This window comes from Malurus melanocephalus, unplaced genomic scaffold (assembly GCF_030028575.1).
Source record: "Malurus melanocephalus ecotype Western Australia unplaced genomic scaffold, MMel_1.1 scaffold_32, whole genome shotgun sequence".
Lineage (NCBI taxonomy): Eukaryota > Metazoa > Chordata > Aves > Passeriformes > Maluridae > Malurus > Malurus melanocephalus.
Window position 1 is genome coordinate 1,083,273 of NW_026623264.1, and position 13,355 is coordinate 1,096,627.

A 13,355-nucleotide genomic window follows, 5' to 3' on the forward strand; every position below is an offset into this window, starting at 1 on the left:
GCCAAGGTGCCATCCARCCCTTGCATARGTATGGTATTTAATTAAGTRGGGGAGCCAAGGGGAATGCAATTTTTTTCTATTATTTTCTTTCAGGACAAAGAAAGAAGCTGTAACTAACAGTTCTGGAGACCTTGAAGCAYAGCCACAGTACTGAGGTCTCTGACTGACAAGGCTTCTGTTTTCTCCTTCTCACAGGGCTCCTCCTACAGATGTTCTGAACACGTGTGCATCCCAGCAATTTTTTACTGCGCCCAGGTACTGAATGTAAGGAACCGAGCTGCATAAAAAGAAGCGTGGGGTGTAGGAGAAGGAGCACTGTGAGGAGTATACCAGAAGTCATGTCTATACCAAATGCAGGCATGACTTCAAGCAAAAATTATTTGAGAGAGCATAGTTACAGAATGACYGAGTTTATTCTTAGAAAATGACAGAATAAAGCTCTCATTCAACAATATGGCTTATAATCATGTTAAATGGTATGTGTCAGGCTTGACTTCCCTAAGTGTCATATTTTCAATGACACTGGAAGTTTATTTATTGCTTGAACAGAATCTCTTTTCCTCCCTACAGGTCTTGAAAATTAGAGTTCAGGAACTTCTGGATCGGTCTTTTCATCGAAATACTGGAACTACTATGAAGCCTTCTTGCTTTGCACTAGTCTTGGCGGTGCTCAGTACTGAATTGCTAACAAGTCAYTGTTCCACCATCAAGTCCCCAAGGTTCAGAGGACGTGTGCAGCAGGAGCGAAAAAATATCAGACCAAATATCATCCTTGTACTCACAGATGATCAAGATGTGGAGCTAGGTGAGAAATAATGGTTGTTTGCTACTACATTTTGTCGTGTGTCTTTCAGTAGTTCATGCCAAGCAGAAAGAACTTGAAATTCAGGGAAGGTGCTGGTCCTGGAACGGTATCAAAATGTGGGACAAGTTTGGAAGCTGAGTTCACAAATGTTATTTAATAGAATTTATCACATTTAATTATAGACTTCAGGAAACATATGCTTATCAAAATCCACCATGGGAGGCTTTAATGAGCMCAACAGAAGGATTTAATAATGCATGCAAGGACATACAGGTAAAAAACTTACATCAAAAGCCTTTTCTCATTCTATGACTTTTTGTAGCAGTTAAAATTTTGAGCCATAATTATGAGGCCAACCTTYCCCTCAGTGCTGTGTAGGTGTCTCTACCTCCACATATTTGTCACAGGCCTGTATGTCATCTGACATGTTTATGCACACAGACAAACTGGTCTAGTTACGGGATCTAACCTTAATATTTGMATGAATTACTGAAGTGCTTAAAACCCATCTGCTTTAAAAACCATGCTATATGTATAAAAACATAGTAGTTTTGCTTTCACAAGTATACTAAATATCTGAACATACCAGTCAGAAGTGATTTTCACGTATTTTTCTTAGGGTGGAAAAAGTTWAAACACTTGGATGATGTTCCAGGGGCGTTTGAATGTTTTCCATTAAGTAAGTTAGAAAGATATTAATGGTAGTTATGCATATAACTGATTTTTTTGGTTCACTGCCCAAAATGAAAAATCAAGGAGAGAAAGAGTATCATTTTAGGTTACCCCCAAGCAAATATTTTGGGTTGTGAGATCAAAAAGGTGAAAAAATGGTAAATTAAGTTGAAATGAAATCTTGCATTCTTAGCTTTTTTCTTTTTTTTTTAATGAGAGACATATTTTTGATAGAAATATAGTGAACTTCTAGACAAAATGTCATATGACATTGAAAAATAAAAATGTTCAATTCCAGAAAACTTCATTTGTTCTAAAATCACATACTTTCAGACAGAAGATTGTAGATGAAAAATGGTCTGTATTTAAAAGCAATTCTTTGGTTGCTAGCATTTTTGTATTGGTCATAATGTAATAATAATTTCACAGTCCTTCAGGGTTCTTAGAAGATAATTAATAAACTGTATTTTGTGACTCAGGGCTGCTGCTTTTATGCAGCAGAACRCCAAACACAGGGCTTGGATCTGAGCAATTCTTACCTTTTTTATTTTTCACTCTTTCAAACCTCTGCTCTGTTTAGCCATGCTGCATAATGAATAGCTGTTCCCAGCTCTATTTTTGGTCTAAAATACAGCTATTACAATAGGAGTGCATTTCTTCTTGATAGAGTCGTTCTGAAAAATTTCCTTAAAAGGGTCAAGTCAAGTCTTCCTTTTAGTGGTCTGAAAGAGCCTACTCTCTCCGGGGCACTGGGGAAGGTAGGTCAGCAGACACACGTCTCTGAACAGTGTTACCAACTTACTGTCTTCAGTCTTGCGAGAAGGTTTGCGAGTGGTAAAAGAGGAGGAAGGATGTGGCGAGCCACTTTGTTCATACTGTGGAGCTGTTCTCTTTGAAAGCTGCTCTGAATTTCACAGGGCACTCTGGCTCCTATTAGCAGGCAGCTGAGCAATAGCCTGGGTGTGTGTGCATTCCCACTGCCTTGAGTGAACACACAGGTTTCCCCTTTCCATAGATCATTTCACAGGAAACAGGATTCAGCCCCAAGATTTACTGTACTGCATTATTCGCACTTCTGCCAATAAATCATTCTGCTTATTTGAAAAATAAAGCCAAACTGTTTTCCATGTGTGAATTTTCCTCTTGGTCTTCATCAATTCCTGAGAAAAATCTTAAATTTCTCTAAGGTCAATGGGAAGTAACACTTTCTGCCACAAACAGAATGAAACTTAGGCATTGCTATCCAAAAATCACAAGACTGAAAGTCGCTCAATATGGATTATTTGCTGTTGTATTCCCAGCACGAACATTTCTGAAAGCTATTCTAAATGAATGCTTTAACATAAAAGCATTCCAGGTACATTATAGACTTCAATCAGGAAGAACTTGTCTCCAGAGCATGTATATCATTGAACCAAAATACTCATCTGCCTGAGTGCAAATGAGGAGTTATCCAAAGAAAAGTTTGCTAGAGGCAGGGAGTTTGCATTTAGTTAGTGCTCAAGCCATAGAAGTATGCATGTCTTCCTATTGATCTGCACTATCCCTCTGAGTTTTGCTTTCTGAGTGCAAAGGAATTCAGCAGAGTTGCTGTGTCATTCACCTTCTTAGATAAAACCCATAAACTGCCTCACAACTCCAGTCACTTCCTGTCTGTCACAGAGGAAGGATATTATGGATGAACTGGTGGATTGCAGCTTAAGCTGTGTGAAGCAGCCTGGCCCACAGCTCTTGAAGAATCTCAGCAAATCCTTGGGCTCAAAAGMTGGGAAATTACTTCTTAATTTTTGCCACTGTGCACTTTCTTTCCCCTACCAAGATCCTGAGGGTAGAGAACTACCTGTCCAAAAATGAGGCCAGTGGGCGTCTTGCTCAAGGCAAGGCACCAGCTCCCAGAACCCAGAACTGCTCCCCTCYTGGAGATAACATACTGTGGCCCTTTAGTGGCCCCAGCTCCCACTGGGGTCAGGTCTGTATTCTCCAGTCCCATATTTTGTTGGCCTTTTTTGGTCTCTTCCCCTGTCCTCCTGATTCTCTATTATTTACACACATCAGTATCTCAAAACATGACCCCCAATCACTTATAGTCCTCATTGTAAAAAATATCTTGCATAATGTGAGAAAGGAGTAAAAACTAATGAATATGTTGGTAGTTCCAGTGTTTCTGACCCTTTTTTACAGCCTAATGCACCACCCAGTGAAATCTATATAAACCATCCACTGAATAGGTCACTGGGTGAGGAGATCATCTAGAGCACCATCTAGATCATCGTATCAGGCATAATTTTCCTGGTGTGTTTTCCATCTTCACTAGAACTAAAGCACTAAAAAACAAAAGCTGAAAAAATGGGGATATGTGCTGAGATCTGAAAAAGTCCATTACCTTCCCAGGGCCCTGTATACAACCCATATAAAGACAGGGTAGCTCCTAGATACCCRTTTGTAGAGATGCCCACTCGTGATGAAAATCTATACCAACTTTAAGACTTGATACGGAATCTTGGTTGCCAAACATATTTCTTGAGGTGTAAGAATAGACTGAGAAGTGACACTRAATGTCTTGTCTGACAAAACTTACTAACTTCAGTGTCCAGAGTGGCCTTTCCCTGCTATCTGGTTCCCCTCAGGTGCTCCCCAACCGGTCATGTAGAGCACGAGTGTCCTGCTGACAGACAGCGCCTGAGTACATGTGCCCTGAAGACTGGGGGCCAGATGGTAAAGAACACAAGCTGTGAGGAGAGCTACAGACAGCAAAGGATTATAACTTATATCAGCAAGTTTTATCTCCTACTTGTGTTTTGTTTTCCAAATGAGGAAGTCTCACCTGCTTTGAAGTGCCTGTTCCAGAATTTCCAGAGGGGCTTAATCTATTATCAGTGTCAGTAAGTGCATACCTGGAGGGAAAACTTAGTCATAAACAGCAGGTTTGCAAGAGCAGAGGGCTGACCAGCTGGAGGAATGAGGAAGCACTCAACAGCTACTCATTTATAATACATGGAGACAGGAAAGTGCAGATCAGCTCTGCTGCAGTTACTGTGCATTAGGGTACCTGAACAGCCCACTTTCTGTTTGAGCACCTCGAAGCACTTTACAGCTGACTTCTCAGGARTAAACTGTGACTTTTCAAAAATAGCAGAGCTCTGATCAAAACAAAACAAAACCAAAACTAAAAAGAAAACGTCAGTCTGGGGTCTGAGATAAAGGCTTGTAGAATGAGGATGATCTCTTAYTTGTCTTTTACTTAACAATTCAGTGAAATGCTCCCACTCATGCAAATGGAGACCTTTTGTGTACAGAGACCTCTGAGTTACTCCTCTTTTCTATATCCCCAAGCACATGGGGTTCAGGAAAGCACAAAYGCAGATGTTCTGCATTTAGGAAAAAAGGGCTATGAAAGACAAAGTATCTAAAGTAATGGTGACTTTCATACACAGTATTAAATGTATCCTTAACGACACAGACCCTGGCATTTTAAATGAAATGCTGAAGACCCTGCTATATCTTCTCTTTTATTATTTTTTTTTTTACATAGAAGACTTCATATTCAGCACTGACTCTTTTAGCCTAAAACCAAAACAGAGCATGCTTAACTTCAACTAGTAAGATAATTTATAAGATTTTACTGCTTACACCTAAAGTTGAGCCTCCTTRGGAGTTTTATGGTTTTACAAGCAGGTTTGCAATTGCTTTAGAACTTTTTTTTTTAATTTGATTTTCAGGCAGCATAACAAAGCCATTTAGAAAATTGTCGTTGTGTCAGTGGAATCAATGGATTTAAATGTAATGTAAGGACAGTCAACTGTGCAAAAAACCAAAGGGAATTAAAAAAAGAAAATATAATTCCAGAAACCACTTTTTACCACCAAAATTGTGCAAGTACTRCAATTCACAAACTTGTTTCCTGGGCACATACTGACATATCCACGGTTCACCCTCACCCTTCCAGCTCTTCTCTGTTGGATAGCATAAAGAACAAACTTTGACAGCTGTCAGCAAATACTGACAGACCCTATCCAGGGCTGCTCATCCCTTCTGAAATCAGAAATGTGAAAGCCCTGCCTTTCTCACCTTGCAGTTCATGAAGATGTTTTGAAGGATGCAAAAAATGRCATTGTTCTTTAAACAGTATCAATTTCTTGAAAAAAGTGCTGCATTTTGCCAATATTTACATACTTATTTATTCCAAAAAACTGATTTGAGCACAGTGCTTTAGTATCAGARCCAGACATTCTGATCCTGTGTCCACAGAAACTTTCCTTTAGAAAAATTGCTACYGAATTGTCTCCTTCCTCCCTCCATCTCTCACTCGCTCCTTTACTATCTTCCTCTCTTTTTCTGTCTCTTCAGTCTTCTGATATAATGGAAAAAGAATTAACATACTCATTGGTAATCTCAGCATTTTACATAYTTTACAGGCATATTGACTAATTATTTAGCCTGATTTTCTACAGCTGCATTTGAAGAAGTATTGACCTATAAATCTGATGGAGCTTTGACACTACTACTAGATTGGTCCGTATTTTAACTTTATTTTGAGTCTGAGAAAAAAATAACTCAGTCTTTCTGGAATCCTGAAATTTTATTTTTTTTTTTGGTTTATTAAAAATCTGATCTTTTCTTCTAAAATAACCAAAGGTACAGAGTGAAGCAAACTGATGTTCAGAGGCAGCCTAATCACTGATACTTTTTTTTCAATAGCATGATAACAGCCAATATATTCAGACTATCTTTAGCAGCACAGTGATGATCAGTACCTCTTATTGCAGGGTCTTTGCAAGTGATGAATAAAACCAGGAAGATCATGGAGAATGGAGGGGCCTCTTTCATCAATGCCTTTGTAACAACCCCGATGTGCTGCCCGTCACGTTCCTCGATGCTGACTGGGAAGTATGTGCACAACCACAACATCTACACCAACAATGAAAACTGCTCTTCTCCCTCGTGGCAGGCTACCCACGAGCCTCGTACCTTTGCTGTGTATCTCAATAACACTGGGTACAGAACAGGTAAGAGACAAAGCAACAGCAGCTMTTTGTTTAAAGTGAAGATGGCATAGTCAGCAATTGGTCTTAAATCACTACYTAAAATTAAGCTGATCTTGGCTATGATAGAGCTCATTTTCKTCCTAGTAGCTGCTGTAGAGTTGTGTTTTGGATTTAGCAYGAGAATAATCTTGCTAACRCAGCAAAGTTTTTAGTTGTTGCTAAATAGTGTTTATACTGGGTCAAGACTTTCCAGTTTCTCATGCCCTGASAGCAAGAAAGCTGGAGGGGCACAGGAATTTGGAAGGGGACACAGCTGGGACAGCTGATCCAAACCAGCCAGTGGGATATTCCTTACCATCAGCATCATGCTCAGTAGGGGGAAGCTGGCCAGGGGATGCTGCTTGGAATCTGGTTGGTTATTGGTAAATGAGCGGTGAACAATTCTATTATGCACTGCCTGGGGGTTTGGGAGTTTTTTGTGGGATTTATTTCTCTCTCTCTTTTTGTTATCTCCCTTTTTATTACTATTACCATTATTATCATTATTATTACTGCTACTTTTATTATTATTATTGTTACATTTCATTTTAACTGTTAAACTGTTCTTATCTCCTTATCTCAATCAATGGATTTTACCTTCCTTCCTGTTCTCATCCCCATCCCACTGTGGCAAAGAAGTACCAACTGAGTGGTACTTCATTGCTGACTGGGGTAAAACCACAACAGGAACAAGTGTTGTTCCAAACCAGCTGTGCAGGGGAGAGGYTGAATGTTATGGAGAGGGAGGGCAGTACTGCCTGCTGGTCCACATCTGCAGTACAGAAGCAGCATATTTTCACATTTGGATGTCCCAGGTGGGAAATAAGCTGTTGGGCAGTTACACCACCGTGAAAGAGGTGCATTTTAGTGGCATTGTGGGTCTGAACTGGCAGTTCCAGACGTGATTATGGTCAGTATTACGGCCTGCTTGTGGACARCTGCTAGCAGTTATGGAAGAAGATGTTAGGGCCAGGCTGAGAACTGGTGCCAAAGACCTCACAGGAGTGGAGGGACTGTCATGGGAGCAAAACAAGGTGAATGGTGTAATTTAAASTTTGCCATGGGGCAATATTTCATTTGCATTTTCTGAAAAGGAATAGAAACATGCCTTTAAGAAGGATTGTTCTACTGTGCACCAAAAAGATTTGATAGTTTTCTTGTAAATTCCTGGTGGTTTTCCGTAGTCAGGAGATCCCTTTCCTGTCTACAAAGAACTCTTCTTATTCCTCTCRTCTGTGCTTTGGCTTGATGTAAAACTCGATTCATTTCTGCATCACCCATCCCCTAAGATTGAATCCGTAGACACTTTAGGCTCCAGCCTGACTTCCCCTTCGCGAGGTACCGGAGTTGTGCGCGGTCATCAGAGTGCAATTTGTCCAGAAGTGTCGTTCAGCTACAAAGACTCCCCTTTACAGCCCAACGAGGCACAGATCTCCTGCCAGCTGCCTTCCTTACAATGTATCTGGCAGCAAAGGAACTTGTTTCTGTCGGTGGTTTAGACACAAGAAGGGATTGCTTTCAAAACACRGAGCTGGCGAATGTCTCCATGCTGTCTGCTAGTCCTAAATCTCTTAAAGCTGCTGCATCCAGTGCCTCAAGTTTATCTGCCTCTTTGCTATCTTTTCATCACCACACAGAAGTTCACTCTTTTTTTTCTGTCTCTCTGCATCTGCAGTTCTGGAGAGCTTCTGCTTCCTGTGTGAAAAACAAAACCAGACAAATCTAACTTTTTTGGACCTGGTGTTGGCTCAGACACATGAGCTGAGTAGTACTTCAGTCTCTATTAAGCTGGTCCCAGTGAAGTTGCCATCTGAGTGCAGCACTGCTAAGCCTGAGTAGGGTTCAGCATCAAGGCTTTGGAGGAGAAAAGGAAGGGAGAGAGTATTGACCATAACTGTTAGAAAAGGTGCTGGATTTGACCTATAATATAAGCATTATCTCATGGCTTACATCTCAGGAATCCTTTCTGCTTGATGTATGGCTGTTCCATGTGGGGCATAATTCTTAAAAAAWTTTAGTGTTCTTAAAAAATTAGTATCTTATTGGTTTGTCATCTACGCTTTGCACAGCTAAATGCTAAAACTGGACTGCTCTGTCACAAGCCCTCGTGGCCCTTCTGACGGTAAACACTGCTTTGAGCATATCTTCTGCACTGCCTTGTATTACCAAGGCATGTGGAGATGTCTGCCAAATGCAGACTTGACCCTATYATATGGAAAGGAAAAAGGGGTCAAAAGGAAAGGAACAGGAAAAAAAGTGCTTTTTCAAAGGCAGGCAGAGAACATCAGTCCTATAACTGTCAGAATGGGTGATTTTTAACAAAGGACAGAAAAGAGTAAAAGAAAATGGAAACAAATGAAAAAACCTGCATGAATCTTCAGTTCTGACTGAGGTGCATTGTTCAACCCTACAATACTATGGCTGCAAAGATTTATCTTTTTACTCCTTGTAAGATGAGCCTGCCTCCTAATTAAGCCACAATTATTTTTTTAGGTGGTAGCTTAATTAACTGCAGATTTTATAATACATTTTTCAAGGATAGTGTTGCCTTATTAAAAAGTCACCAAAAGTCTGCTAGCCAAGTAATAATCTACACTTCACAGCTAGAAAGTTTAGTAAAATTATTATGACTGAAAAATACCTGAGAGTCAAAAATAATTGGGAGCAAAAATGAGGGAACTGCAAAGAGATTATGGAAACTTACCCTGTGCATTTCTACACATTTTGACAGTAGATCAGTAACCTCCTCAATGGGAAACTGAAACACAGAAAGAGAAGTGAATAACTCAGGCCAGTCACAGTTTGGTGACAGTCTGATAAGGCTCTTAAGCGGAGAGCTCCAGTCCAGATAAAACCATTTACAATACCTCCAACCTGGTACTCCTAAATGATGAGAATTTTACTCTCACCTTTTTGGATAGGATCAAATTATTRTATAAGTCAGTGGAAATGAAGGGGAGGAGAGTGTTTATAGAACGTCCTCACTTCTGCTCACTCCTGATAGTTTACAATGTGCATAAAGCATCCATTGTCTAAACCTGCAGCAGCCTTAACTAAACCCTGTGTATTTCAATTGATTACACGTGGGCAGACTGTTATGAGGGGAGTTCTGCTGAAGCCACGAGGACTCCACACAAGCACAGCAGGCCCTTTAAAGAGAGGTCTGAAACGTGCTCTAATAAACTGCCATTATAATTAGAGCCCACTGGGGAAACCTGGCAAACGACAGAATGGTTTTCTCTTTCCTTTTTCTGTTTTACTCTACTATTCTGATGTGACCTAAGGGCAACGTTGCATTTCATGGAAATGTCCCTTTTGGAAGATTGTGTGTCAGTGCTAAATCATAGGCAGACACTGTTCTGGACATTCAGAAACAATACTGGGCAGTAACAGGGCAGACAGTAYTCAGAAATAACACTGCCAAACCAAAATCACTTTTGTTTCTAATCATAATTTTTAGAAATTCCAAAACTATTAAGGATGTTTCAATGTTTACAATTTCCCTTATTCACAAGCTGTATGTTAATGCAACAATCAACCAATTGCACAGCTTCTTGATTGTCCACAAAATTGATAATATTAAGTTCAAATTTGTAGGATGTAGCAGGGAAGAGTCACAGTAAATAGGTAGAAAGAGAAAACAAAGCAGCTCTGGAGAGTTTCAGAGATGACATTTGTTTTAATTATATAGGATCCAGGCACTTGTACTAGAGAGGAAAAAGAGTCCCCCACTTTCAAATCTTGTGGAAGTTGTGAGAAAAGCTTGAGAAGTTTTCTTTCATCTCATGGTTTTTATTGTCAGTAGATACCCCTTCAGCTATTCAGGTTTAGAAGTTCCATTCATAAATTTATTAACTGCAGGAGTTAGGGGTTTTGCTTTGTGCTTTCCAAAGTATTGACTKGTCATTTGCTGTTCTTTTAGTCTCATAATTTGACTGACCCAATCCTAGAGCATGTAGTCTTGCCTCTCAGATGTGCCCTTTGCTGTGCCCTTTGCTTTGCCATTCACCTACACAAACACAAAGGAAAACCCCAAAAGTGCAACACTGGCTTCCTTCAGTAGGAAAGGAGGATTGTGCTACATCTTAGTAACAGAGCAGCAGCCAAGCATAATCTTGGTATTTTAGAACACAAACCCATTACATGAGAACAGMCAATATGTAGAAGATATGAATATGATAAACATTTTATTTTAAAATAGTGGGGCCATACTTTGCATGCTGCAGAATTTAACATTTTTACCAGCTGAATTTTCATCCCTTTGCAAATAGGAAAAGATGTATAAGTTTAAAATTCTTACCCTGACTTAACACACCTACGCCTTCTAAACCCTCTCTGCTTAATGTGACTTTGTAGAATTACTGCTCTCTAATCCTCCCTCCTCTTAGCCCTTCACAGCCAGTCTAACTGTGCAGGAGAGAGCAGGACTCTGCCTTGGCTCAGCAGCTGCTGACAGCCTCACAGCACCATGCCAAACACAGGACCAGGCTCTCCTTTCATGGAATCCCACCTGAAAGAACAGGGATCACCAAATTAGGCAATTATTTGCTTGCTCGTTCTGGAATTGTATTTCCCAGCATTTTATTTCTTGCTCAGATGTATCAACTGATTAGAATGACATTCAAGATTCATGCATGCAACTGTTCTGATGTCATTCTCTGTCTTTGTGGGATAAAAATGGTAACATAGCAAAGTTAAGTAGCTCAAATGTTAATTCCTGAACGGCTTCATTTGGAAAACTCCAAACTCAAGAAATGACACCAAGATGCCCCTATCTGGCACATTTTGACATTAGTCTCAGTGTTCTGTGCAGTGATGAACAGAAATGGTCACTTGGTTGACAGCTAGCTCATGTATTCAGCAGCACACATCAGTGTGTCCATTGCCACCTGCCACTTACAGGTGCATTTCTGAGGGCAGTGACCAAAGAACCAATAAAGCACTGAGATGACAGGAAGCTGAAAGCTAAGGAATATTTTAGCTGTGCACCATTCCCTTCTGACACACAGGGACAAGTTAAGCTTTCATAAAGYGAGCAAAAGCTATGCCTCCTGAAGGTGTGGGCAGACAATAAGTTTCCTCTGGAGGCAAAGCCAGTGTGTTTCCTGTTCACAGCCCTGCAGTACAAATCACTGCCAGCACATGCTATTTTTAATCTGCGCTGTTTCAGTGACCTAATTTGTATCCTGCCTCACRCACCCTTTCAAAGCAGAAAGGGTGGCACAATGTGATACCAGGGTGGGAAAGAGTGAGCAGAGAATGAGTCCCGGGTTTCAGATTATTTCTAAAGTGAAAATAAAGAGAGAGACAGAACTCTGAGTTTTCAGGTCCTTTCTTAATTGCTATGAAAGATTCTGGGAAGCATCAAACATAATTTAATCYGTAAATATTTTAAATAATTAAAAGTATGTCTCACTTTTCAGAATAATTTGCACTTTCTGTCAAGGAAAAAAACGTATAAATAAAAGTGAAATATGCTAAATGTATGCACATAGTCCATAAAAAGTGAAATGTAGAAGAGGAAAAAGGCCAAAAGGATAACGTGCAGGATTTTCTAGTTCTATGGTATAATGTGRAGTGAAACTTTTTTTGGTTTCTGTCCAGGACCTCATCAAAAACCACAGCATATCTGCCTACTTATGCTTAAAGCAGAATTTCATGCTATTAAATATCACACAGAAAACCATACACTAAAAGACTTTTAGCAAGTTTATATATTCAAGTGCTTCATTTGGGAAAATCTGGGTAGAACATTGTCTATGCAGCCATTTCATCTCATGTTCACATGGCCAAATTATAGTCTTTAACTACATAATAACACACCACTCTGTGGAGGGTGAAATTTCCTCAGTTTGAAAAGATAGACTGGTTCTATCAAAAGACAMAGTGCTGGCATCCACATCAGCAAGGATGGGGGTCTGACATCCCATCTGCAGCACTCCACTGCTCACTTGCTGAGACACAAAGCAAAGCAGGGTTTTATCACGTACATGGGGCTGGACACTGGGGCAGCTATAGGTTTTTGGATGCCTGATGAAAGGCAGGTACCAGTGAGACTCAGGAGTCCTTTCAGATATTGCTGGATCCTCCACCCTGACCAAAAGCACTTCTGACTCAGTTCATCCTGCCCCATTAGGTAGTGCAGTGTCCACTCCTGAGTTTTCTCATCCAGTTTTCTGGCCCTGCAAGACATCACCTTGATCTCTGCTCTGAGCCTCGTCCCTCTGCTTGTCTGTCCTCAAATCATTCCCTCCCTCTCTCCTTCCCTACTCTTTCAGGTCGAGTCAGTTCTTGACAGACATGTCCTGCTCCCACTGCTTACCACTAACAATCTCCTTTTCCAGCCAGATCAGCAAATCTGCTTCTCCCACCCSCCTTGTCAATCAGCTTCTTTCTCCTTTCTGCACTCATTGTCCAGTTTCTTGGTTGACATTGCTAGTCCTGGGCCCCCAAGCCCCACTGCTTTTTCCCTCCCCCAGCTCCTTTGCTGGATTTCCTGCTGTTCCTCAGACTGCTTGTCCTTATCGGGTCACCTCCTGCCCTCTGCATTTCAATCAACTTTCTCCCACCTACTGACACCACTCGCAGGTGGACAGGGAATAAATGTCCTGAGGTGTCCAGAACTCCAGCACATGCAAATTGCAGGGTTTTTTTCAAAGGATTCTAATAGATGCTTCCTTGATAGGGAGTCCATCATGTCTTTGACAGAGTTCCTGCTCTCAGTGCAGAGCATGTAAGTGCTATCAAATGAAATCTCACATAATTTTTTTCAGATGTGAAGCGTAATTCCTTTTCCATTACTGCGGTTCTCAAAGATGGCTACTGTTTGGGCTAAAAAGTTTCAAAAAAATTCA

At 40.5% G+C, this 13,355-nt stretch overlaps 1 protein-coding gene across 5 annotated transcripts in view; it reads left to right on the forward strand.

Moving 5' to 3' along the window:
- Window positions 1–13,355, forward strand: part of SULF1 (sulfatase 1) — a 120,982-nt gene that overhangs the window by 57,442 nt on the left and 50,185 nt on the right. For 4 of the 5 annotated variants that reach the window (XM_057363912.1, XM_057363914.1, XM_057363915.1 and 1 more), the window contains 3 exons: window positions 196–255; window positions 571–805; window positions 6,244–6,483. In XM_057363912.1, coding sequence (XP_057219895.1) covers window positions 634–805; window positions 6,244–6,483 — 412 coding nt within the window. In that variant the 5' untranslated portion in view covers window positions 196–255; window positions 571–633. The remainder of the gene's footprint in view (window positions 1–195; window positions 256–570; window positions 806–6,243; window positions 6,484–13,355) is intronic. The other variant, XM_057363913.1, reaches the window with a different exon arrangement.